This window comes from Alternaria metachromatica (genome assembly GCF_023757995.1).
Source record: "Alternaria metachromatica strain BMP 0045 chromosome Unknown scaffold_1, whole genome shotgun sequence".
In the NCBI taxonomy this organism is placed as follows: Eukaryota; Fungi; Ascomycota; class Dothideomycetes; order Pleosporales; family Pleosporaceae; genus Alternaria; species Alternaria metachromatica.
This window is the reverse complement of record NW_026055492.1, coordinates 560791-586055: the sequence shown is the minus strand read 5'-3', so window position 1 is coordinate 586055 and position 25265 is coordinate 560791. Positions and strand designations below refer to the sequence as shown.

Genomic DNA, 25265 nt, shown 5'->3' with positions numbered 1-25265 from the left:
CTAGAGTTGTTGAAAGCCAAGAGCTGAAAAGGTGCACGACGCGGGACGATCCGTCCGATGCCTACAGAGACTGCAGCTGACCGTGGGTGCAGCCAGCATTCCTTCTCCTCCAAGATAACGCAAGCTGCATAGTACTCCCGAATATACTGCTCCAAGCAACCGGCACGAGTCGCAATCGGATACATGAGTCCGGGATGCGCAGTGCCTGTGACGTCCGATAACAGATACCTAGGTAGTTGAGCAGAGCAAAGCGGCACCACACAACGACAAACACTTCCCAACCAAGCATTCTCACCTTTTTCAATCACCTGAATCCGTCATGGTGCTCTTTCTCGCCGTCCTGGCAACTCTTCTCGCTCTCAACGCCGCCCAAACATACCCAGAGTGCACTGCCGAAGTCGCACGGAGCGACGACTGCGCCGCGGTCATCAACGCAAACGCCTGCTACAACAAGTTTCGGTGGAACTCGCAGACCTTGACATGTATAGATGGAAATGATAACGCGGTAAAACAAAAGAAGGTAAGGCATTCAACGGCTGACGATGGAGATTGTGGCGCTGACCACGGTGGTGCATGACAGGTGTGCGCTTGTTGCAGCTGTGTCGGAAAAGTCATGTGTGACTGGGCGACGAAGCAAAAGTATTGTTGAGATACTGAAGATTACCTGGGTTTATTTGAGACGTAGGTAGTCAAGGACGCCTAGAAAACAGATCGAGTCCCCGGACATTTGTATACATTGACTTCTCTGTGACTGCCGCATGATCAGCACTCGTTGTATAAGAAGACAATACATCGAACCAAAACCAGTCCCGAGTCTGAGTTAAAGCCGCACCCTGATTCCGTAATACAATAGCATGGGTTTTAGCTATCGTTCCTGGCGACATCTGAATACGATCTGTAAGGGGTTCATGCGCCTTGTGATGTCTGCATCATTACGGCACGGGAGCCTTGGCAAGGCTGACAGCCACCGCAACCAGCCGCCTAGTGATTAAGGGGGTTATGAAGCTTACTGTTGAAGTAGTTCTTGCTTCTGTACTCCCTCTCCGCCAACTCTACGATGAAGGCGTTCTTATGCCTGTCGTACCTAGCGGCGTCTGTTTTAGCCGAGTTCACAAACCCTAACTGGATTAACGGGAAGAGATTCTGGTCCAAAGGCGAGGAGATAACTATCCGATGGGACGACAATTGGCCGAATTGGGGTGATGGGCCCGTCGGCGACGAGCCTCTCCTTGATCTCTGGATTACAGGCTATGCGAACGACGCATTTGTGCGAAAACTATTTGGTACGCTGTTATCGGCGCGTTCCATCCTGCCGACTCTAGAAACTAATCGATATTCGAAATAGAACTGGATACGACCGATGTGCGGCAAGGTGGGCAATGGAACTGGACGGTCGATGTCCCCGACGATCGCGCCAACGGCAGTAATCATGTCTTTCGATGGAAAGAGCATCGCGACGATGATGTATGGGATAACTATTCGTGGGGATATCGGAGCATGATGTTTGCGGTCTCCAGAGCTATTGAGCCCTCTTCTTCGTCATCCACAACCACATCGAACTCGGGAGCAGAGTCTACGACTATCTCGAACAGCATGACCACTTCGGACAACGACTTGTCAAGCCCACCCAGTGGAATTCCAAGCCCCGAGAATACACCGTCAGGCAACTATAGAGCTCCGCGCGGTACAAGTCCAGGTGTGATTGCAGGTGCGGTAGTTGGTAGTCTGGTCGGTCTCTTGGCTATTGTCGCGGCTTTCGTTCTGGGTCTAAAAAGAGGGAAGACAAGGGAGAAGGGAAAAGCGATCATCGATGACTCTGGCGATAGGGCGCAAAAGGATACGCCTGCTTCTGCGACAGCAACGCCAGCACCGATTGAGCATAACAAAGGGCGCTACAAGACGAGCGATTTACCCGAGTGGGTTGTACCGAGATAATTAGGGACTGAAAGACATGCCTGTCGCCATAATGATGGCCACATTCGGATTTGTGCGTACATAGTCCCACTCTCAGCAAGTCTCACCAGATAGTGTATCCCCCATCCACGATGATCTCGCTACCCGTGACGTAGCTGCTAGCATCACTGACCAACCAGACGGCCGCACCGCGGAATTCCTCTGGCTTGGCGATCCTCTTCATGGGAATATCCTTCAACCACTCTTTGCTCAGCTTCTCCATCTCTTCGCCCTCGTTAGCCTCGGTCTGGATATATCCCGGGCTCAGTGCATTGACGCGGATGCCGTGCGGCGCCCACTCTGATGCCAGTGACTTCATAAGATGGGCCGATGCAGCTTTGGAAGCGTTGTATGCCGACTGCTTCTGCGGGCGGTTGACAATGGAGCCGGACATTGACGAGACGATCAGGATGCGGCCGTCGACCTTGTTGTCGATCCACCATCTACCTGCTGTGCGAGAGAAGAGGAAGGTTCCAGTCAGATTGACGTCGATCATTCGTTTGAAGTCTTCGAATGGGTAGTCCTCGGCTGGTGCGCCACCAGTAATACCAGCATTCGTAACGAGGATATCCACGGTCCCAAAGTCTTTGACGATCTTTTCCCACGTAGACTTCACGCCTTCCTCGGACGATGTGTCGCACTCGTAGCCATGCACCTTTGGGGGTAAGAGGCCCTGATTCTTAGCCTCTTCAATGAGGGCACTGGCTGACCTGTCGGCACCTTCTTGCTTAAGGTCTACAATGGCTCCATGGGCGCCGGAAAGGGCGAAGGCGGCGAGGATCTGCTGACCAAGCCCTTGAGAGGCACTGAATAGCACATTAGCTTGATTGTAACTGTGTTTGATGTCTCGTGAGAGGGACACCAGGGGTAGCTAGGACCCGTGTCGCATTCTACTGCATACACACTAGTGAATTTTGCCAAGTGAATCCTTTCGAAGATAATGTTTACTTCTACCCTGGGAAGAATTTGCGACACGGATCGTAGCTGCCCCTGGCGCGGGTTGGTGGTCTCATACCCGGTAACTATAGGAAGTTAGTTAGCTTGTCAAGAGACTCTCTTGACTACCTACCAACAGCGACCTTGCCCTCAAGCGAGAAGTCAGGCAAAGTCCTGCGCTGTGTGTGAGCAAAGCGAACAGTAGGTCTCAACAGATGCGAAAGCGTCTTCGAAGTCCTCAGGATAGCATCGCGGGCGACATACGGGGGCATTTTGAACGTTTGATTCTGTGATATGAGTAAGTGGGAGATGAATTCTGGTATCAAGAAAGCGTGGAGCTGTATGCTGTAAGACTGGAAGAGCCCGTGAGGCTCTTTTGGTTGTTGCAACGTTTACCAGGTACGCTCTTGTGATGGAGGAATTACGTCACTTTTGCGTACACCTGTGCTCAACCGAGTCATGCCCGGGATGTTGTTACTTCGCGGCTAACGAGGTATGAACAGGTAGGAAATTGATATAGCGAGGTTTTGAGGTATGGCAATAGCGTTGCAGGTCAGATGGGAATCGATGAGGTAGTGATTCGAGAGCACAGCAATTGGGCTCAAGCCAAGAGAAAACAGTGGCTATATTCAACGGGTTGTAGCAAGCCTTCCTATGATGATGTTCGCTAGCTGACAGCACCTAGGTGTCCTTCAAGAAGTCGATCGTAGCATCGTGACCGAGTATGAGGTGTCCTCGCCCTACATGACGGTGCACCAGCAGGACTCGTCGCAACCGCAGCAGTCGCACGACTCGCCGCACTTCGGGGCTGGCGAGGGCTTGATGATAGTCGAGATGGAAGAGGCGACACTGGCAGGCATCTTGATGGTATTGGTGTGGAGGTGATACTGGACGGAGTGTTAGTTGTGTAGCTGGTAGCATGCCTGGATCACTTACTGTAATAGTCTTGTTGGATGTGAAGAGAATCGAGAGCCCAAGAGCCAAACGTGCTGTATTTGTGTGTGGGTGCGATAGGTGAAATTCGTAGACAGCGAAGTAAAAAGGTGGTGGGAAGTGAGTGTTCTCCTTCGCGGATGTCCACGACCCTTTATATCACTAGGTCGCAGGTCAGCAGGCGTTACAGTCTTCCCCAGCTCGATAATTCCAGGATAGTAGCTTCCGTCATTGCGGCCTGCGCGCCTTGTCATTCGACCTCATCGGTGGCACACATCAAGCCCTGACCCTCAGGCATGCATGTCCATGTTTCAACATCTGCCAGTTGTCAGGCCTGGAACTGGTCGCTCGGCCCTGCTGCACCGCCTCACCGACGCCGCTATCTCTCGAGCAAACCCAGGATGCAAGTCTGGACGGTGTGACAGATGAAAACGGCCGCGGCTGGGGTGGCTCAGCTTGCTCACGGTCATGTTTCATTGGTTCTGATTGGTGTCACGTAGACGTTTGTCGTAACAATCTGCATTAGAGCATGCCAACCCTTGCGAGGTGCATGCACTGATTGCGTGGCTAAGCTCAACTAAGCTTTGTGGCGCCAATAAATCCCTCACAAAATCAAGGAACAAGCTTTGCCAAGCGGCAGCTGAGAGCTTGGCTGTGAATGTGTCGTGACGGGCTTTGTGGGTCGGTTCGTCTGCAAGTCAAGTTTAGACACTCGGCTGTGCCACAATCGACGTGGTGCATGTCGTCGTGTTGCAGTGGCTGCGTACCCGTTGGACATGGCGCTGAGGTTCGGCTGAGGCCACGCGTCGTAGCGGTGTCTCGGGTGGTGCTTATACGCGCTCAACTCTGCGGGCCGATATTAGAGACGCGTACAGTCATGGGAGGGTAAAACTACGAATCGGTTGTAGAGCGTATATCGCTTCGCGCACATGGTGCGCATCGTTACTAAGTCGTGATGAGGGATTTGAGAGGTTGGTGGAGCTGCGATTGAGGCTTCCCCAGCTTCCGGCGATCGCGCCGACTGGCACTAAGAGCGCCCACAGACGTCCCTGACAACTCAACCTCTCCTTTACAACCCCATCGGCACATCCTCTCTGTCCAGCCCACACCATTCGACGCTCCTGAACCACAATGCTTGTTGTATATCCACATCTAAACTGTCCTGTGAGCTCTCGACTCTGTTCTTCCCTTCGAAGTACCCCTCCTGCCCATCAAATCTGTCGGCTACTGCCACATCTACGAAGGCGATTGCAGCTTGCTCGACGGTCACCAATCGAGGCTGGAAGTAGCCAATCAACGGCAACAACCAAGTCACGACCGTAGCCATGATCTGAATTGTTCGCGGGACGTGCGGCTGGTGGAATGCCCGCGATGTAATCAGATCCAGAGGATCCACCGCAACCGCGCGGATGGACTCTACATCTTTCTTCTGATGAAACAGTTAGGCTGCAAGCCAAGCATGGTCTTCGACAACGGGAGACTTACTGCTTTCAGGCGACGATTGAGCTCGTACATCACCATGATGGAGACCAACTTGCTCACAGCATATCTTTGGAAGCCTCGTCCCAACTCTTCGCCTTCCTTATCAGTTTCTGGATGAACCAATAGTTCCAAATCGTTTGGGATATGAGTTGGATATCCCTTGACGAGGCTTGCTTCCTCCGGTCGATGTGCGCCGCTGCCCGAAAAGACGATACGGCCATGAACTGGGTCCATGGCACTCATGAGCCTGCAACACAAAGCAAAATGTGCAAGATGGTTGACCGCAATCGACATTTCGTATCCGTCTTTCGAATACTTCGGCCCGCCGGACAAATTCCATGTCATCGCATTGCAGATAATCGACCGGATGGGTGGAAGCTGCTTGCCCTCAATCTCAACAAGGAGCGCTCTGCTGAATACCCGAACGTTTTCCAGCGAAGAGAGATCGAGATTTCTTATAGACACTTGTCCGTTGGGGTGCTGGGCTACAAGTTGACGAAGTTTTAGCGTGTTTGCATCTTTCTCTGAATTGTCTCGGACGGTAAGAACCAGGTTGAAGGATGGGTATGCTTCCAACAGGTACTTGACTGATGGTAAAGCTAGCGAACCGTTCGCGCCGGTGATTAGGACTGTGCCTGCCATGATGCGCGTAGAAACGAGCGGATGAGAGGAGTGTTCTGGATGCGAAAGAGGCTTTGCAAGAGGGCGCGTCGAAGGAGTCTTCGTTGTTCTTATCTACCCCTTGGGCGCGGTTGCTGACAGGCGAATACGCCCCGTCGTATACCTCGATGCCGGCCTACCGTCTCGGAGCCATCAGTATATACGTAGTCGTCCCGGCATGGGATCTCTCTCCCAAATCCAGCAGGCTTAAATGTTCGTGACTGTGTACGTGCAAACAGTCATAGTATCATGTACACTACGAGTGCGGTTCTCTCAACCCTCACAATCGGTGGTGGTGTGGCCCAGGGCATGTGCGTTCGCTAGTCGCGCCGCCCCTCAACGGCACCTTTGTAACTCCATGGCGCGCATCCTTCCACTTTATGCATGGGCCACGGGCTAGGCAACACCTCTGGTCGCGGAGAGTCACCACATGCAAGAGGAGAAATTGAACTGCTCCGCAGACTACACCAGGATATCGCAAGCAGACTAGAAAAGTCGGTGGTAAGGTAGGCTCCTCGGTGCGCATTTTCCCCCTAGGTTGACGTGGATGTGTCGCATTGCGGCCGACCCCCGAGCACGAAGGATCAAAATGTCTATTTGGCGACAGCAACCGGCTCCACTTTGCTACTCGTTCCCTTTTGGATACGACCCCGCATATCGTACGATCTGAGCAGTGCAATCCAGGGTCTTTCTCCCACAACCAAGTGTAGCCGGTCGCATAGGTTGGTGATTCAGTATGCATACTCACTGATGATATAGCAAGCTATCTAGACATTATATTCATAATAATTCCTACGGATCATTGGAGTCGTTTCTGGCCTGCGAGCGTGGATAGAGGCAGCGTAAATGAATCAAGCGGATTATCCAGGTTCCCCTCTATCCCGAGAGATGACACACGCACGATTGAGACTATAAGAATGCGTTCATGTTCTACAGCTCCACAAGTCGAGGCTAGTCAAGAGCCAATTCCCACCAACTAAGTTACAGTGATGCTGCTACTTCCACTTGGCAACAGCGTCCCGTTCGCAAATCCCTCCGTACAAAGAATCATATAGTCGTGACCGCCCAACCTCATCCCAGCCTTGTTCCACGCGTCAAAATGCTTCTGCGTAGTGATTGTACCGCCAACCCTTTTCTCTGTTCTCACCGACCAGAACTGTGTAAAGGTACGAGTCCCCTCAATAGACGGTTTGTTTACGCGCTGGCTAGTGTATAGATCGTAGGTGCCTTCTTCAAAAGTGAAGTTGCCTTTGCGCGTCCAAGGCTCACCTGGGGCGAGGACGTCGTACGACTCGATGATGTAGTATTCGATGAGGGGATTGCGCGTCCAGCCATAGAGGGCGAGGTAACCGGGGCCCTTGGCGTCGTATGTACCCGAATATTTGACTGTCCTGGTACGATCTATTAGTACAGTTCTGGAAATCGACTTGGACCCGTTGCTGCTCTTACCTCGAGCCCCCAGGCTTGAAACCTGTACCAGCAACGAAGCCACCACCAGGCTGTCCTGACCAGTTGCACGTGTACTTTCCGCCACCTTGTTGGTTGCAACGGAATGAGCCACCTCCTTCCGACCAAAAGGAGTAGTAGCCACCTTGACGGACTTCGAGCTGCTTCCCGACTGTTTCATGATTGATAAGTGAGGCAGTACCACTCGGTGCGGTGAGAGCAAAAGGCAGACTGCCTAGCACGGCGGCGGCGAAGACCGCAAAAGAGACCATGATGCTGGAGCTGATGAGTAGATAGGACAACGTATCTGGCCACCATTGCCGGCGGTCTATATCTATAATATACCTACTTTACATGTAGGGGCCTAGTATGGGAGTCTTGATATCAAGTGCGCGTGATTCTTCGCGCCAGTTTTTCATTAATCAGCCATTGTTGCGAGATCGCCTCGGGCTCACTGACAGCAGCGTCTGCCAAGGACTGACCTGCCTCTCCCAGCAAGAAACATACTCTGCCAAGACTGGGGTGCATCTTCGTCAATATGCCCGATACTGCTGTGCCGGCTGTTCACTACCGAGCCAGGGGTGGTGCTTTCGAGCAGCCGTAAACATCAGGCTTCGATTTACCGTGATTAGAACTTGTTATCTGCCGATAGCATTTGATACGACGATGCCCAGGTGGTCGAAATGACAGGTACCTGTCACCAATCGTAGGTGATGATCGTCGGGTGGACACGTTGTTAATCAAGGAAAAGAGCATGTGGGGTATGGTATGCGATGAGGATGTTTCCACAGAAATTTAGCCGGGCGCTTCGATACCGTTCTGACTTCGTCACGGCTCAGAACATAGCAGATCATGAAGCCGGGCAGCTTGAACACAGTGTCGGAGCGATGGCGAAAGGCGCAATGCGGAGACAGGAGACGGGCAACGCGTGCAAGCTTGTTCAAATCGAGTTTAGCGTGTCATCTTAGCTGATCGCCGGCCCCGGGGGGCACCCGCGAACGTGCTGCAATCTATCAACACGAACCAGACACGCCGCGCCTGCGACATTCCCGCTCTAAGCCCGGCCACCACATATGAAAAAGACCAGACCTCCATCAACAGGTACCGAGCTAGACCTCCATCTCGTACCCTGGCAGATGATCGAGCCACCCATCCACCTCTTCGTCGACGGAGCTATCAACCGCGCAAGCGTTCATCTCCTCCACAGTCTGAGTCTTCAGCACACCCTGAATACCCGGACTTCCACAATTATGGAACATGCAACTATCGTTCATCACCCGCTGCAAGCTGTCCCCCTTCCACCCAAACACGTAGTCTGCATGAGTACCGTAGCCCTTGCTATCGGAATAACTCCACACAAACGGCTGAGAACCATCGGTTGGCCACATGTCGGCGAAGGCAGTTGTATTCCACATCGTTTCGTATGCTAGTTGAGGCATCTTGATGGGATGCGATGCAGGACACGGGTCCGCCGGACGGAAGCCACCCCGTGTGGTCGAGAACATGTGGGATTGATCTAAAGATTGGCGTACGAAGTCAGTGTTTATCTCACATACAATCCGTACAGGGGTATTACTGACGGTCGGGAGAGTCAAGGTCAACTCCGTTCCAGCAAGAGGGGAAATGGCTACACATTAAAGACGCAATTAGTAGGTTTCGTGGAGAAAAAAACGAGTTTCTCTTGGGAAGATACGCGCTGCCCGCAAGTGCGTAACACCTATTTGCAAGAGCATGCTAACATCGCAGGGAGACTTACTGCCATGCCGTCAGTACCCTGATCATAATGTTTGCTTAGGACCATTGCTTACCTGAATCGCCATGATACCGGCAGGGCAGGGCTCTTTAGGGAAGTCAGGAGTCTCATAACCTCTAGTGAGGATGGTTTGCAAGCACGTGTATGCCAGGCCCTTCTTTGTGCCGTTGAGTGTGTTTGTTGACGGGTTACCAACGGTCATGCGGAAGCCCTTGACCCAATTAATCGCTCGTTTCATCGACGGCCGAGATAGCATCACTCACCGGCGGAAAGGCTCTCACGGGATTGTCGAGGTCTGAGCTTTCGAAGTCTTTCTGGGTGTAGTATACCGTCATACCTCCCTTGATGTGGTCCGCATCTTGACCATCGAATCCTGATAAGGTTTAGCCTTTCAATGTGCTCCAGTGTAGGCGATGTCGTCGGAATACCTAGCTGAGCGTTCGGATAGATTGGAACGCGTTTGTATGAGCCGTTTTGGTGTTTGAAGTACATCGCCGCGGTCCAGTAGTTGGAAAAGTCTACATTCAATGTCAGCGATTGTAAAGGAACTGGAGTGAGGAACGCATGACGTACCTTCAGTGTATGCGCATGTTGTGCAGCTGCCCTGTTCCCCAATATCACCGGCCATCGTAGCGTTGAAAGCATTACCGCCTGCGGAAACGTCAATGAGAGAACCAGAGGCTGTATCGTAAGTCCAGCCTACCGACGATCTGGTGTACCTTTGCAGTTGTGTTAGTATATGGTCACCACTACGATCATAACACTAACATGAGACGAGGGTACACGACCAGGCTCGACTAGCGGGTCCAGGCGCTGAATGGACACACTGCTGCAACCAAAGCGGATCGCAGCTTGCACCGCGACAGCTTGGAAAAGGAGTACATATAACTTCATGTTGTTGTAGATATATGTGTCTGTTTTGGTGATTAGAATGTCTCAGTGTTGATGTACTGCGATGGGAATGGTTCGTAGTGGGTTTTGGAGGAGTATGTCCCACCGAGACAGATACATGCCGCTCAGGAAAATCCGTTAAGAACTTCTCGCATCGATGTATCCGATTCGCAGATGACAATGGTTCCAGCGCGCGACTGCCGGTGGGCAGCGCCAAGTCGTTGATGTTACTCTTCATATGCGCCGTCCTGTCGGGTACAGTAAGGTCAATGTGGGGCATGCTGGTGGGTTGATGCGATTGACTCCTCATGCCCGATGTGTCGCCAAAACTGTTGGCAAAACTTATTGCGATTCAGGGAAGCACAGCTGTCCACTCATCCGAGACGGTGCAAGGGAATCGGAACGGGAAACACAATCGCATGAAGAGGTGACGTCAATGTGAACAGGATCTTGGCCGAAAACATCAAGAGTCTACATAATGCATCCTCTGAGCTATTCGCAGATCTTAAGATATCAGTTAATCAAGGGCTGTCGGGCGCTGAAGATTACATGGGCTAGGAAAGAGTTTCAATAGCAAAGAGAGGCATTTCGTAGGTATCAATGATAGCACATGCATCAATATGCGACACTCTTTTATCGTGATGTATCCAGCCTGCGCTTTCAGAACTTCAAGTTTACATAGTTGGCATAGTTCGGAGCCTTCAGTTGTTCAGCTCTCGAGCCAGAGCGGCAATGCGCATCTGCTCCTTATGCTGCCGCCTGAGATACTTTTGTTTCCTCAGGGCTACGATGCCTTGAATCCATCGCCTTGTCTTCTCACTGGGCGCACGGTTATCACCTTGATTCTGCTGCCCCATCGGCGCAGAATGGCCTCCAACCTCCTCCACTTCCAGCTCACAGTCACCTGCGAGTATAGCTTTCTCTTTGACAGATTCAGAGTTGCCTCCGAGTGTCTTCTCCTCCTCCACTATCTGGGAGTTACCTTCCAGAACTGGCTTCTTCGGTGCGGGCTGAGAGTTACCTCCCAGAACCGGCTTCTCTTTCCCCTTGACTTGCATGGGCTGGTGCTTGCCTCCGTCGGCCGGACCAAGCAAGTCTCCCACCTGCTGTGCTGTTCCTTCCCCGAGGTTGGCAAAGGGTGCATAGCCAGGGAAGTATGCGGCACACTTCCTCATGTTGGCCTCCATGTCCTGGACCACGATTTCCTGCTTGGCAATACACGCCAGCTCCTCTTCATCGAGGTCATCACAAGCATAGGCTTTAGCCAGTATTCCCATGTTGTATTTTCGTGCTCGGTAATTCTTATCGAAGTCTATGAAGAGTTAGCAGAGCTACTGTAAGGTGGTCATGGATTACTTACCCTCTATGTCCTCGGTTGTAGGCACGCGAGCCCTGGCGATCGCATCCCGGCGGCTGCGTTCGCCCGACATCATAGTAGACACGAGTGTCAATAGCAGAGCGGAAAGTGTCTTTGGTGGGTGAGTGCTCTGAGTGTGAGATTCAATATTGCTGTTGATGTTGTTGACAAACGCTCGAGATAAGTGGGTCTCGACTAGCGCACAATGCGAAGGGAAGGAGCCCTGGAGCCTGGCGAGATGAGAAGAACGCCAGGTATTTGATGAAATAGTTGATGGCTTCGATGTTTCGTGTAAGCGATGTGTGTTGAATGAAGGGGATGGGCGCGTTGCTACGAGGCTTTCGGTCTAGTCAGGAAAGAACTTGCGCGCGAGAATCATATTGAAGAGGATGTTAGGAAGGAGAATTGAGCACCAGCGAAATTACTGATGGACAGATCTTATTATGGGGAGTGGACGAGGGAGCGTGAGTTAAGTTGGAACATAAGCGAAAAGGGAGATTTTGTTCGGTTGCTGGAATGGTCGACAGCCAGCGAGAAGTCCTCTCGAACCTGCAATGATGGTCTACTTTAGAAAAACTGCGTAGATATACGTGCGATAGCGCATGACAGAGTCCAAAACCCTAGCTGCATTTAAAATTGTTCGGTATCTGCCAGAATGCAAGATGTTGCAAACCGATTGTCAAAGTCGTGGAGATTCGATCACGAAGCGATCTCAGAACCAAGCCACAGCTTCCTCGTGGCCACGCTTTTCCCTCCAGTCCTTCAGTTTGTGATTGACCACCCAAGCCGGTAGTGGCGTTCTCCAATCATCCACATCATACGGCTCGGCCCACAACCGGCCATCAACATCTTCAGGCTTCCAGAGATGAGATGTGTAGTCTACTCCAGCCTTGCTGAACAAGTAGCAGCCAAATTTTAGACACCTGTGATGACGCCGCTGACGTCGCTGACTCCGATGCTCATCCTCGGAAATCGGTTCCTGCTCGAGACGGTACCCTTCGACCCGCTGTACGAGCTGCAACGTGTCTAGACAGGGCGGTGGCACGGGCATATATGGAGACATATCAAACCGTGCAAAGGTATTGTTGTGATGTTGAAGTAGGGTTTGGGAGCGGTATTGATAGTCGATTCGGATGGTTGCTAGAAATGGAGCTTTCTGTGCCAGCACAGAGACAAAACGCCGCGTAGTGTTCCACGTCCACTCATTCAGGTCTTCATGGCTGTTGGGGACGAGAATCGCGACGTGCCTGATGTAATGGCTGAAAAGTGTGTCTAAAGGTAGCGTGCGACGCTTGCGACTGGGTGGTGATTGATGCGGTGTATCTACAGGGCAGGGTCGTAGGCGGTCCCGATCGCAGATTGTGACGAAGACTCCTTGTTTCTCACGCAGGATCGCTGGCACTGTTGAGCCGATGGGCCGCTCGGACCGTCAAGCTCGGTATACCTCGGCAGGCCAAGACGGCAATGGCGGCAACAATCTGAACTCCTTGGCGCAAGTTCCCTATGTACGTTGTAGAAAGAAAAAAGCTCGGCAGTACTGTTGATACATGGGATAAACGGCATTTAAGAATACCCCACCCGGACACCGTCGGAAGTCGCGCGGACACAAGACCGACTGCTGCCTGGAAAAGGCGCAATATAGAAGAAACTCGCGCTCCAGTGTTCCTAGTCTCCCCAACATGGCGAGCGACGAGCCATCGCTTTACCCTTCAGTGGCACTCGGTCGATTACGCATCCCAGGGCCAGCAATCCCAATCATCCTAGTTGGCTCCCCTTTCTTCGTGCGACGACAAACTTCACGACAAAAGAAAGACCTTCAAAATTTACTGGTGGTCATACACCTTTTGCTATACATCTACAACCTCACGGAAATTTTTGGCAAGAAAGAGAAAGAGGGTGAAGGTGACGACACATTGCCATTACTGGAACACCTCGTTCTGGCCTTCGGAGAACCTGCTTTACAGGAGGGACAGACATCTGTTTGGCCATACATATCGGTTGCCGTGGGATGGATCTTGTCTCGAGCGCTTGCTCACCCTCAGAGGGTGTGGATCTCTATCGTGCTATCTCTTCCCAGTGCTCTGAGGATGAGCAAGCAAGTCAATGTTGGAGTTAACTTGAGTGCACTTTCACTGCTCACCAGAATGACTTTCGTGGTATCGGGCTCTGAACATGGGCTCTCAATGGCGAATGTTGCTGGTGTTGCCCTCCCTGTGGCGCTGGCAAGACTTTGCTATCCGCTGTTCCTCAGGAAGCTTTGTCGAGCACTTCAAGTCCGGCCTCGACGCGTGCTAGAAGCTAGCATTGGAGAACAATGTTTGAAGTGCATCCAGGCGCCATTCGCAGTATTCACTGTCGCTGGTGCGGGGTGGACAATAAGCAGCTTCGTCTTCTCCTGTTTCCCATGGCGAAGGCTGTTCAATGTGGAGGCGTCTAGGGCTCCATCGTGGACTGTGCTCTCGTTTGCTGGAGGGGCTGTGTTCCTTCCTCTTTTCTCGATCGTAAAGTTCATGAGGGTTCAAATTATAGGGAGGGAACCTGCAGCTGACTTGGGCGCCTTTGTGCAGTATCAGTTGGGAGACTGCGTGGCAGCGACGTGGTGGGTGAGCGTTGCGTATATCTTGCTGTGGCTGGGTTCGGAAGCGCTCTCACGGTGCGGCAAAATGTAACCCTAACTTATTAAGATAATTGAGTTAGTAGCTTTATTAGTAATTAGATAGAAGAAAATTTAATCTCTACAAAGTGTGACACAAACTAAGGCTTAAGGCCGCCGCTTTAACTAGTATAATGCTATTAGAGAGCTTGCCGAACCTTGCACGTGCCTTGGGAGTGGTGGCATCGTGTGCGACTTGCAACGCAGGATCGAGTGGTGTTCATGCGACGATGGAAATAGCAACTGAACGCTTCATTACAGAGATGGGTATAAAGCTAAATCCGATGCGCGGCCCTACATGCTAGCATCACGCTGTCCTTACAACTCTAATCGCGCCTGCGATTCCCACTCCTACTACGTGTCCTGCTCCGTGACCGGCTCCGCTCGCCTGGGCTGCGACTCCTCCCGCGATCACGACTATCGTAGCTTCGACTTCTGCTGCGGCTGTGACTACGACTGCGACTGCGACTGTCGTAGCTCCGACTCCTGCTCCTGCTGTCATAGCTCCTGCTTCTGTAGCTCCGCGCACTTCCATCACTCCTTCTGTCTAGTTCCTCATCCAGCTCATCGATTTCGTCACCCAACGGACTCTCCCTCGGCTCTAACATATCCAAGTCCTCCAAGTTCGCCCGCGACGGCAACTTCCACAGACTCGTCGCGCACATGCGATCTTTTGTGAGGAGATCATCGATGAACTGATCGACATATGTGAGGGTAAAGACATCCTTGAGGCGTCGTTTTATCTTGCGGTAGTCGGTGAGGAGTGGTTCGAGGGTTTTGTAAATCTCGACGGGCTCCCAGGCAAGGCGAATGTAGAAGGCGGCAAGGCAGCGCAGGTATTTGAAGTCGCCGAGTTTGCCTGCTGCGTTTAGATCGAGCGCCTTCTTGGTTGTGTCTTCGTCCTCGGATGTGTGGCCGTTTTCCTCCTTCTTGGCCTCGCCGTCCTGTGCTCCATCTTCCTCGTCGTCGCGAAAGTTGAGGTATTCAAGGATAATCTCCTTGTCCGGAACTAGCTGCAGCATCTTGAACGCTAGACACAAGAATGGTGTAGGTTTGCCCGTAATGCCAGTCGTGCCACCGATGAACTTGAGGTCGGCCGCGCGGTCGCACAAGGTCGCAGCGTTCAGACCGAAACATTGCTCTTTCCAGTAGTAGGACTCGGTGATGCGCTCGCGTACACCCTTTTCGAAGAGCAGCGCCGGGTTCTGCCCTCTGATGAGGGCTCCGCGATAGCCTCGGTCGTCGAGGAGCGCGCTGGCGTCTGCGCGGTCGAACTGCGGTTTTGACATGTGGAGATACCGAAAAGTCGTTCCAAGGCTAATTTGAGATCGGAATGGCCTTTGAATGTCTTCGGAAATGCGCGTGCAGTGTTGTGCGGTTTGGTGGTTCGGTGATTCGGTGGTGCTGCGGAGGACGCTCGCGTTGATGGTTGCGATAATTTGAGCCGGGGTGCTGCCAGCAATCGATAGTTGCCTGCTCAACACCAGCGATCAACATGCAGCCCTACGAAATCTAGATCCACGGGGCACGTCACACCCGCCCACTGCATGCGCTCTCCTGCACGAACTACTCTTGCCATTCTACATGCACACTTTTGAACCATCATAGCATTCTTATACCCTTCGCATCCAGCGTTTACTTGTAGTTATGGGGAGACTTCTCCTTACTTCGAGCCAGGTTTCTGTCATCCTGTCGGCAGCCATTGGTACGCATGGCCCACGACGGGCACGCACTCGCATTCGCTGACGGCCGCCGGTAGTTCTTCTCTTCACACTCGCCCTCTTCCTTTCCGGCTGGGTATTACAGCAACGATACGTGCATTCTCTACAAGCCGCCATAAAGCCCCGATTACCCAAGCCTCTGCCCCCGCCCAAGCCGATAGAACCTCCGACATTGGACGTAAAATGGGCAAGACCGATGGGCGGCCGTCCGGAGGTGGACGAGACATATGCGCAGTATATTGCGGGGCAGACGATGGACTGGAGCCGCCTGGGCTATGTGCAGGTGGTGAGAGAGCATGTGGAGCTTTGCAGTGCCGTGATGCTGCTGTCTGATCTACACAAGATGAAGAGCCCGGCCAAAAGGATACTGATGTTCCCCAAACTGTGGCTGGTAGAATCTGAAGACGACAAATACGGCCCGCAAATGTCGACTACACGGCGACTGCTGCGAACGGCGGCGAGGCGGTATGGCGTCACTTTGATGCCCATGGAGCCTATTGTGGAAGGCGCAGACGGTGAGTGCTGGCCCAGGAAGCTGCCCGCTACAGTGACTAACAGAGTCAGACACACTGCCCTCTTCCTACTCACTAGCAAGCCTGTACTCACTGGTAGACTACGAGCGGCTACTCTACCTCCAAGGTCCGGGCGTGCTGCTCGACGCATCGGCCTTGGACTCACTGCTGGCTTTCTCCAAGTCAGAGCCCATGGCAGCTTACCCCGCCACGCCAGAACGAACCGACATGTCGACATCACTCCTGATGATACACCCGTCACAACAGAGCTACAACCAGCTGAGGACACTGCGCACGACGAATCCGACGTCGGACCTCAACATGTTCCGCAAGACATTCACGGTGCCGGACTCATTGATCTCGGAGTGGTCGCTGTCCATGGGCAACGTGGTCTACGAATCGCAGAACCTGCGCAATGTCGTGGACGACTTCAACGCGACGGCGTTCGAACAGGCGACGACGTTCGTGAGGCTGTCGGATCCCGAAATACCAGGACCGGAGTACGACATTCCTTTTTCTGAACGCGCCAAGCTGCGGCCTCAGAACGCACAGGCGCAAGAGGCGTGGAGCAAGCTGTACGAGAGGTTCCGGCAACGGCGCATGGAAGTGTGCGGCCTTGACCTGGAGACGTACCAGCCGATCGTGGTGTCTGGTGGGGCCGATGAAACCCATGCGGTGGCTGATGAGCTGTGAAACGGCCAGGTTTTCTTTTGACGATGCAACGTGTGCCATTTGGGCGCTTTCGAGTCATGTTTGTGCAATAGTCTTTTGGGGTGTTTGTAGATGGGCCGGCGTTGGGTATGATGATGCATGTGTATTGGCGCGCATTGCTAGGCGTTGACGGGTTCGCGAGGAAGCGATTCGCAGTATAGGCAGGCTGGGTATAGCAGCCGGGACGACCACCTGGGCACGGTGCATGGTACGCATGACGCAACAAGCAGCGATGCTTCGCGTGCAGCCCGGGCGGGCGTGACACGATGTAATGAAGGGATGAAGACACGTTGGTTTGGATGCATGCATGCCATTGACTGCGGGCGCAAACACGGTGCCAGTGCAGGCGCGTGAAACATGGCTCTTTGATGAGCCGCAGGCGTCATGTTGTTGCCAATGCCGCCCGCGCGTGGTAGCTGCGACGCTTCTTCCCCGCGAGCGAGCGTCTACTGTCTAGCCCAACCTCCACCCATCACCTAGCCCAAAGCCTGCCTCGCCCGCCCACGCCGCCGACACTCCTCGCTGCTCTGCTGATGCCCGCGCACCTGCACACCCACTGCCCCTGAGCGCATCGCCTGCTGCCGTCTGCGCCGCGCCCCCGTCCCGAGCTCCCCGCGCATTCCTGGCCCCAGTGCTTGAGATCGCCCGAGCTGCGTCGAGGAACAGGCAGGGCCGCGCCGCCGCACTCGTCGCGCCGCCCCTCCAATGCCTACCCTGGGCTTCCTCAAGAAGAAGCGGACCAAGGACTCGAACGGCTCCAAGGACCTCGATTCGCCGACGTCGCCCGTCAAGGACGCCCACTCGCCCATCACGCCCACGACGTCGCGCAAGTCGGGCTCCTTCCACCTGCACAAGACCAAGACCAACGAGTCGCTGACCAACACGGCGAGCAACACCAGCTCCACGGCCCCGGCCGCGCCTGCCGCCCCTTCCAAGCCGTCCGACTCGATGAACCCCGCCTACGCCCACCAGCAGCAACACCAGCCGCCGACGCCCTCGCACAACGTCCCCAGCATACAGAACCTGATACACCCCAGCAACACGCCCGCCCACGCCGCCGCCCCTAAGCATGCCGGCGCCGTCCAGTTCCAGACGCAGCCCCTCAACCAGGCGCGCGTCACCAAGGGCAAGTACTCGCTGACCGACTTCACCATCCAGCGCACCCTCGGCACCGGCAGCTTCGGCCGCGTCCACCTCGTCCAGTCCAAGCACAACCAGCGCTTCTACGCCGTCAAGGTGCTGAAGAAGGCCCAGGTCGTCAAGATGAAGCAGGTCGAGCACACCAACGACGAGCGCCGCATGCTGCAGCAGGTCAAGCACCCCTTCCTCATCACCCTGTGGGGCACCTTCCAGGACTCCAAGAACCTCTACATGGTCATGGATTTTGTCGAAGGAGGCGAGCTGTTTAGTCTGCTGCGAAAGTCTCAGGTATGTCGCATCCGTGCCTGGCATCATGTATCTGATACTAATTCCTGCAGCGCTTCCCCAACCCCGTCGCCAAGTTCTATGCCGCAGAGGTTACGCTCGCACTCGACTACCTGCACTCGCATAACATCATCTACCGCGACCTGAAGCCCGAGAACCTGCTACTGGATCGCCATGGCCATCTCAAAATCACCGATTTTGGCTTCGCGAAAGAGGTCCCCGACATCACATGGACGCTGTGCGGTACGCCTGACTACCTGGCGCCAGAGGTCGTCGCGTCAAAAGGCTACAACAAGTCCGTCGACTGGTAAGTAGCAATGTCTCCCCCGGCTCGAGTCGCACTAACAACGCCAGGTGGTCACTTGGCATTCTCATCTTCGAAATGCTCTGCGGCTTCACTCCCTTCTGGGACGGTGGCTCCCCCATGAAGATCTACGAAAACATCCTCAAGTCGAGAGTCAAGTACCCACCGTACATCCACCCTGACGCCCACGACCTGCTGCAAAAGCTCATCACACCCGACCTCACCAAGCGACTGGGCAACTTGCACGGCGGCAGCAAGGACGTTATGAACCACCCTTGGTTCGCCGAAGTAACGTGGGACCGACTACAAAAGAAGGACATTGATGCACCCTACGTGCCACCTGTGCGAGCTGGCGTTGGCGATGCCAGCCAATTCGATAAGTATCCGGAGGAGACGGAGGCATACGGTCAGGCAGGAGATGACCCGTGCGTGCAGAGTCCTCCTTATACTGTAGACCACATTCTGACGTGTCCGAATAGCCACGGGCACCTATTTCCCGACTTCTAAACCCATAATCGAAAAGAGATACGATATGCCTCTCCTTCAAAATCCAACTAGGCACGGCGATCCTGGTCTAGCACCCGTCGAAAGTCCGCGCCATTCGTCCTACCGTACTTCTCTGACCTTGACCCTCTCCGTGCTCTATCTTCGCGCGATGTTGATGCGCGTGGAATCCTCATTGTCTATTACTACTCCTATCTCTTGATTGCTGGGTGCCATTGGATATGGTTCGGTGTACATTGTTGGGCATGAATGACGGTGCATGATTGTTGAACAGTAACCGCCCGATCGAGCGCGGTGATTGAATTAATAATACGGAAACCTTGACTGGCTCTCCATCCTGAACTTTCTGTCTTGCTATGAGAAATGATGTCTGTATCAAAACGTAGAAACGGCGAGCATTGCAAGACTTGAGCCGAGAATCATCCTTGTTTGCTAGCTATCGATTCCTCGTGCCGTACCTTTGTGCGCATCTCAGATTGGTGCCATCCACGCCTCGCTCCATGCAGTGCCCACCTGAACTATTCTGAGTCAGTTGTATACCTACTGCTTCAGACAACATCGAATGTCCATCAAACGATGCGAAAGCCGAGGTGAATTTGTTCAGCTCTCCTGGCATGGCACTGACTATCTTGCTCAAAGTCTGTGCCTCTATCACCCCAAAATTGCTGCAATCAACACTTGAGCGCAGATTGCCTGGTTGAAAAGCATCCATCTGGCAAACCTCACCTCAATTATGAGTGAGGTGGACATGCATAGAAAGCAGAGGACTAACATGGTGGTGGTTGAGGATCCTCGCGATACAGAAACACACGGGCGAGCAAGGGCTGCCCAGATTTTACAGTCCCCAAGGATACGACATATGACAGGAAGAAGCATTTCCCATTCCTTAGATACATCTTGGCCGCATCATAAGGAAATGAGAGGCGAAAGAGGTCCGCGGACTCATTGACTGCGTCACGGCCGTGCATAGCTTGGAAGCGTGGCGGCTTGGTGACTGAACTTGTGGGTGACTGTTGCGTAGGGCATGTCTTTGTCGGCACAAAAGCATCAGCCATCAACTTTCAAATCACTCTACCATTCATGAATCCTTGAAAACATCGAGAAGTTATTCGCTGGAGTCGGCATCAGCCTCAGTTGAGCTTAGCAGTATGACATCACAGACACGCCAAGACGCTAGAGAGAAAGCGGGGATCTTGAAGGGAAGCAACCATGGCGACGGGTATGGAACATCAACGACATTGCGACATGTTCAAATTGACGCGGATGGTAAGGAGACTCATCGTACGGATGAGACCCAGAACTCCGATGCGTTGATAGGCTGGGATGATCTCAGTGAGTTCGACTCTGCGCTACTCCCGGTGGATACTAGGAACGTCGTGAGCTAACGGCGTCAACGCAGTGCCCTGGCAGCGAGACAACGAGTTCATACTCACATCCCACCGGTAAGCTTTTCGTGTTGTAGACAGCACACGGCTTGGGCTAATGGTCACTAGACGAGCAACGTTCTCTTACCTGCACTCACTCAAGAGCGTCTTCCAGGTTCACAATGAGACAGTCAACATATGGTCACATATCCTGGGTACCGTTACCTTCTTTTTGGTCGCTGTCGTGTTCTACCTGTCTGCTCGTCGGAGTCACCTAGATAGATACAGCAGAAGCGGCGACGATGAAGCCGTCCACGTCTATTTTATCTCCGTTATAGCGTGTTTCTTTTTCTCGTTCTTGTAAGTACCTCTTGATCTTCATCTCCAACCCTCATGCCTTGAGTTTGAAGAATAGATGGTACTGACGCTTGACAGACACCACATCTTCCTCGATCACAGCGAAAGTGTTCGCACTTGGACGGGCCGATTCGATTACCTTGGTATCGTGATACCATTGTATGGAACGACAATTGCCAGTACACACTTCACTTTCAGATGCGAGCCTGCACTACAGGAAGCCTACAGTATCTTCACTACTGTCGTGGGCCTTGCTTGCGCACTCACTACCCTGCACCCCTCCTTTTCTGGTCCCCAGTCTCGTCATCTCCGTACGGCGCTTTATCTCCTGTTGGGAGCGTCTTCCTTCCTTCCGATAGCGCATGGTACCCATCTCTATGGCTTGGAAGAGATGGATAGTAGGATGAGCTTGGGCTACTATCTTGGACTAGGCGTTTGTCATGGCACCGGAGCTTTGTTGTACGCTGCGAGAGTGCCTGAGAGATGGTACCCTCGGCGTTGCGACGTAATTGGGAGTAGCCATCAGCTTATGCATGTGCTGGTGGTGTGTGGCGCTGCAATGTACGGGGTGGGTGTGCAGATGGCGAGGAAGTATTGGGAAGACAGCGCGCAGGAGTGTTTCACAACGTAGACATCCTCAGGTCCTGCTTCACATCAGCAGCTAACCCTTCGGAACCCTCCGTATGACCCGAAACTTCTGACCAAGGTGTTCGGAAAGTATTCAGTCAAAGTCGTGTGATGACAGATCGAGGAACGGGGTGGCTGGGTACCACTTTCTCAGGACGAGCGTAGGATCTCCGCGGATGAGGCTCAAAAGGCTGCAGCTGAGCCCACTGTGGAGCCTACCCACACTACACTACCATCTTTTTCGATATTCCCGGAGTTGCTTCGTCTTCTTGCGCAGCATCTCAGTACCCAACATGCCTTCTCCGGCCCGTTTCCTCCGATATCGCTGCAGTGACTGTAGCAGCCACCGTACGTCAGGATCTAGGCCTAGAACCCCCGCTTGCGAGAACCTCTTGGAGTTTGAGATAAGTCGTCACATCCATCCAGTGTTGGCCTCCAAGTATCGACGAGCCTTGGCATTGTGAGATTCAAATACCGAGTTTCCAAGGAGCGGATGACGTTGCACTGAACTCTAGGCGTTTGAGGATCATATACCCTCCCAGATCATCGATATGCTCCAAGAGTCCCTGTGCATACTCCGTGTTGTCGGGGCGGAAGCTGCAGTCATGCGAGATAAGGCACTGAATCTTCGCTTGATTGGTGCAAGCATGTTTCACAGGCCATCAATATCCTGACAGGAGCTGATCGACAAACAATTAACGATCTCAAATCCAAGCTGGGATTGTAAGAGTTGTGCAACGGCGCGAATCCACCCACATGCCTGATATAGTTGCCGTTGCACCAAGCTCTGTGCTTATCGGGCCACGTCTCCACACGCACGCAGCAGACACACAACTCCCGTCACATCAAGTTTGTACCATCACCAGAAGTCAAAAGCAAAGCGACTTTTCAGAAGCAAGAGTAAGTATTGATCTTGAGTTGTCATTGTTGTTTGCTGCGTTACTTCCAGTCGTTTTTGTCAACGCCACTTCTTCGACACGAACAGTATGCTCGTACTAGGAACAGGAAGCTGTTGAGGCTGAAGAGGTATTAGCGACACAGGCATTTTGTCAAATGCTGACCGCGGAAAAGCAGCAACTCATATTATCTCCAGACGTTCTGATAAGGATCCTTGCTGGCATCGACTACAGTGAGTCTAGTCTCTCGCCTGGCTAGCGCCAAGAGATAAGAGAACGCCCCTGCCGTCCCCCACCATCCCGCGTCAAACCTCATCCCCAGCGAACCACGACTCATCGCATCGACATTCAGCCTTTCATGCTACATTTTAGCCAGTCGAGAAAGAGTCTCAATTCGCTACAGCAGCATGTGGATCTCAAGTTGACGCCCTAGCGCTCATCGCACACATCGCCTGCACCCGAGAACGCGGCAAAGCATACTTTCTCCGAAGCATTGGGCTTGCAGCTGCTGGGCATCGCCAACGAAGATAACGAATCCGCCAATATTACTGAATACAGACACGGAGAAGTCTGATCTCACTTGGCCTGGGGAACGAGTTGCGCCACAACCTTAGCCGTGCGTCACTGTGCTTCACCGCGGAAGTATCATTTTTGGAGTTTGTGCATCAATCTATATAACCTCCAGCTTCCGTTTGGAGCCACGGCTTCAGCAAGCGCCCGCTCCCAACTTCCATATTGCGTCTGTAAAGCATCGCCAGCTTTACACTCTCCCGACCTACCTTTCAGAAGTATCAGTATCGTAGTAGGGCTCGACCTCTCGGGTAGTACTCATCATGCCGTTCGCTATCAACATGCTCTGGTCGGCACCAGAGATCAACCCATACAACAAGAAGGCCACATCTATTCCCGTCTTGAATCCGATCAACAAATATGGTCGTGTATTCTTCTTCTCTTACCTGGGCTTCTTCATTGCTTTCTGGTCATGGTATGTTGTTCCCCACATGTGGGTCTCCTTCGTTGATGAGTGCTAATAATTTTCAGGTACGCGTTTCCACCTCTGGTATGGTCACCCGCAACCCACGAGACTGTCCGAATTGTACAGACTAACATCCCCACAGCTGAGTAAGAGTATCAAGGAGGACATGCATTTGTCACAGGATCAAATTGCCAACTCCAACATCGTCGCGCTATGTGCAACACTTTTGGTCCGCTTCATTGCGGGACCCATGTGCGACCACTTCGGCCCGCGCATTACATTTGCCAGCCTGCTATTCGCCGGTGCCATCCCGACCGCTCTGGCTGGTACTGCCCACAACGCTACGGGTTTATACTTTATCCGTTTCTTTGTTGGCATTCTCGGCGGCACCTTCGTACCATGCCAGGTCTGGACAACTGGATTCTACGACAGGAATGTTGTCGGCACTGCCAACGCTTTGGTCGGAGGCTGGGGTAACTCTGGTGGCGGTATCACATAGTAAGCGGGACGTTCCCTATGAAGCAGCTTCCACTGACGCTTCTTCAGCTTCGTCATGCCCGCTATCTACGACTCTTTGAAAAGGGACCAGGGTCTCTCCTCGCATGTCGCATGGAGAGTGTCCTTCATCGTTCCATTCATCATGATCAGCGCATGCGCTACCGGTCTCTTGCTGTTGACCGACGATACGCCTACCGGAAAGTGGTCTGAGCGTGGGGCAACCGTGGTGTCTAGCAGCGATGAAACCAATCAAGCTTCCGTGGTCCCCACGACAGGTGCCCTCGATGACAAACCTGCGACCACTGGATCGATTTCCTCCAACGACGAAAAGAAGCGAGAGCAACCGGCCGCTGACGTAGAGGCTGGACGTGGTGATGTTCAAGTCATGGACGAATTCCAGCACGAAGTCGTAGTCAAGCCTACTTTGAAAGAGGGACTGAAGGTCATGTTCTCTCTCCAGACACTGATGCTCTGTGCGGGCTACTTCTGCTCCTTCGGCGGTGAACTCGCTATCAACTCTATCCTTGGTGCTTATTACCTCAAGAACTTCCAGTCCCTTGGTCAAACACAATCTGGACGCTGGGCAGCTATGTTCGGTCTCTTGAACGTTGTTACCAGACCGCTCGGTGGCTTTATTGCGGATCTTATCTACAAGGTTACCGGTCGCAACCTCTGGGCAAAGAAGTTCTGGATCCACTTCGTTGGCGTTATGTCTGGTATAATGTGCATCGTCATTGGAAAGGTGGATCCCCACAACCTCAGCGAGATGATCGGCCTCATTGCGGTCATGGCCATATTCCTTGAGGCGGGTAATGGTGCGAACTTCGCGCTCGTACCTCACATCCACCCTCACGCTAATGGTAAGCCCGATCGCTTCACCCATTGAGAGAAGACCTACTAACATTTCCAAAGGCATCCTCTCCGGTATCGTTGGTGCGACTGGTAACTTTGGTGGTATCATCTTCGCCATCATCTTCCGCTACCACAAGACGGACTATGCGCAGGTTTTCTGGATCATTGGCATCATGATCATTGCGCTCAACTGCATGTTCATGTGGGTAAAGCCTCTTCCCAAGGGTCAAATCGGCGGTCGTTAGAATTGGACTATGGCTTTTTGTTTGCTGTTTTAGCGTCGCTTCGTACATATGATACCTTTGTTAATCGCAAATTGCATTCCTTGAGCAGTGGATGGTCGACTGTGACTTGATGAACGTTACCAGAATGCAGCATGACGGTGTGAATGCAGTGATAGGTATTGGCTCTGCCTGTTTGATCGCAAACATGGGGAGTACTCTTGCTTGCGATG

At 53.0% G+C, this 25265-nt stretch overlaps 9 protein-coding genes across 9 annotated transcripts; 3 read left to right on the top strand and 6 right to left on the bottom strand.

Moving 5' to 3' along the window:
- Nucleotides 1-2017: 2017 nt before the first annotated feature.
- Nucleotides 2018-3161, bottom strand: J4E83_000188 (uncharacterized protein; the record flags this gene model as incomplete). Its single annotated transcript, XM_049327151.1, has 2 exons — nt 2018-2824; nt 3027-3161. 2 exons carry the CDS (start codon nt 3159-3161, stop codon nt 2018-2020), a joined length of 942 nt encoding a protein of 313 aa, XP_049193296.1.
- A 1730-nt stretch (nt 3162-4891) lies between these two features.
- J4E83_000187 (uncharacterized protein) lies at nt 4892-5946 on the bottom strand (the record flags this gene model as incomplete). The annotated part of the gene is made up of 2 exons (XM_049327150.1): nt 4892-5251; nt 5308-5946. The coding sequence occupies 2 exons, from the start codon at nt 5944-5946 to the stop codon at nt 4892-4894; spliced, it is 999 nt and encodes a 332-aa protein (XP_049193295.1).
- Nucleotides 5947-6894: 948 nt separating this feature from the next.
- Nucleotides 6895-7682, bottom strand: J4E83_000186 (uncharacterized protein; the record flags this gene model as incomplete). Its single annotated transcript, XM_049327149.1, has 3 exons — nt 6895-6915; nt 7163-7355; nt 7414-7682. 3 exons carry the CDS (start codon nt 7680-7682, stop codon nt 6895-6897), a joined length of 483 nt encoding a protein of 160 aa, XP_049193294.1.
- A 1480-nt stretch (nt 7683-9162) lies between these two features.
- Nucleotides 9163-9401, bottom strand: J4E83_000185 (uncharacterized protein; the record flags this gene model as incomplete). Its single annotated transcript, XM_049327148.1, has 2 exons — nt 9163-9165; nt 9219-9401. 2 exons carry the CDS (start codon nt 9399-9401, stop codon nt 9163-9165), a joined length of 186 nt encoding a protein of 61 aa, XP_049193293.1.
- A 1354-nt stretch (nt 9402-10755) lies between these two features.
- Nucleotides 10756-11484, bottom strand: J4E83_000184 (uncharacterized protein; the record flags this gene model as incomplete). The annotated part of the gene is made up of 2 exons (XM_049327147.1): nt 10756-11366; nt 11415-11484. The coding sequence occupies 2 exons, from the start codon at nt 11482-11484 to the stop codon at nt 10756-10758; spliced, it is 681 nt and encodes a 226-aa protein (XP_049193292.1).
- A 2906-nt stretch (nt 11485-14390) lies between these two features.
- J4E83_000183 (uncharacterized protein) lies at nt 14391-15537 on the bottom strand (the record flags this gene model as incomplete). The annotated part of the gene is made up of 1 exon (XM_049327146.1): nt 14391-15537. A coding segment is annotated over one exon (1147 nt), but the record flags the coding sequence as incomplete, so codon positions are not given.
- A 174-nt stretch (nt 15538-15711) lies between these two features.
- J4E83_000182 (uncharacterized protein) lies at nt 15712-16990 on the top strand (the record flags this gene model as incomplete). Its single annotated transcript, XM_049327145.1, has 3 exons — nt 15712-15769; nt 15824-16300; nt 16350-16990. The coding sequence occupies 3 exons, from the start codon at nt 15712-15714 to the stop codon at nt 16988-16990; spliced, it is 1176 nt and encodes a 391-aa protein (XP_049193290.1).
- A 723-nt stretch (nt 16991-17713) lies between these two features.
- Nucleotides 17714-19244, top strand: TPK2 (cAMP-dependent protein kinase catalytic subunit; the record flags this gene model as incomplete). Its single annotated transcript, XM_049327144.1, has 3 exons — nt 17714-18436; nt 18487-18740; nt 18788-19244. 3 exons carry the CDS (start codon nt 17714-17716, stop codon nt 19242-19244), a joined length of 1434 nt encoding a protein of 477 aa, XP_049193289.1.
- A 4074-nt stretch (nt 19245-23318) lies between these two features.
- Nucleotides 23319-25056, top strand: J4E83_000180 (uncharacterized protein; the record flags this gene model as incomplete). The annotated part of the gene is made up of 5 exons (XM_049327143.1): nt 23319-23470; nt 23527-23545; nt 23604-23959; nt 24008-24819; nt 24872-25056. 5 exons carry the CDS (start codon nt 23319-23321, stop codon nt 25054-25056), a joined length of 1524 nt encoding a protein of 507 aa, XP_049193288.1.
- Nucleotides 25057-25265: the final 209 nt, after the last annotated feature.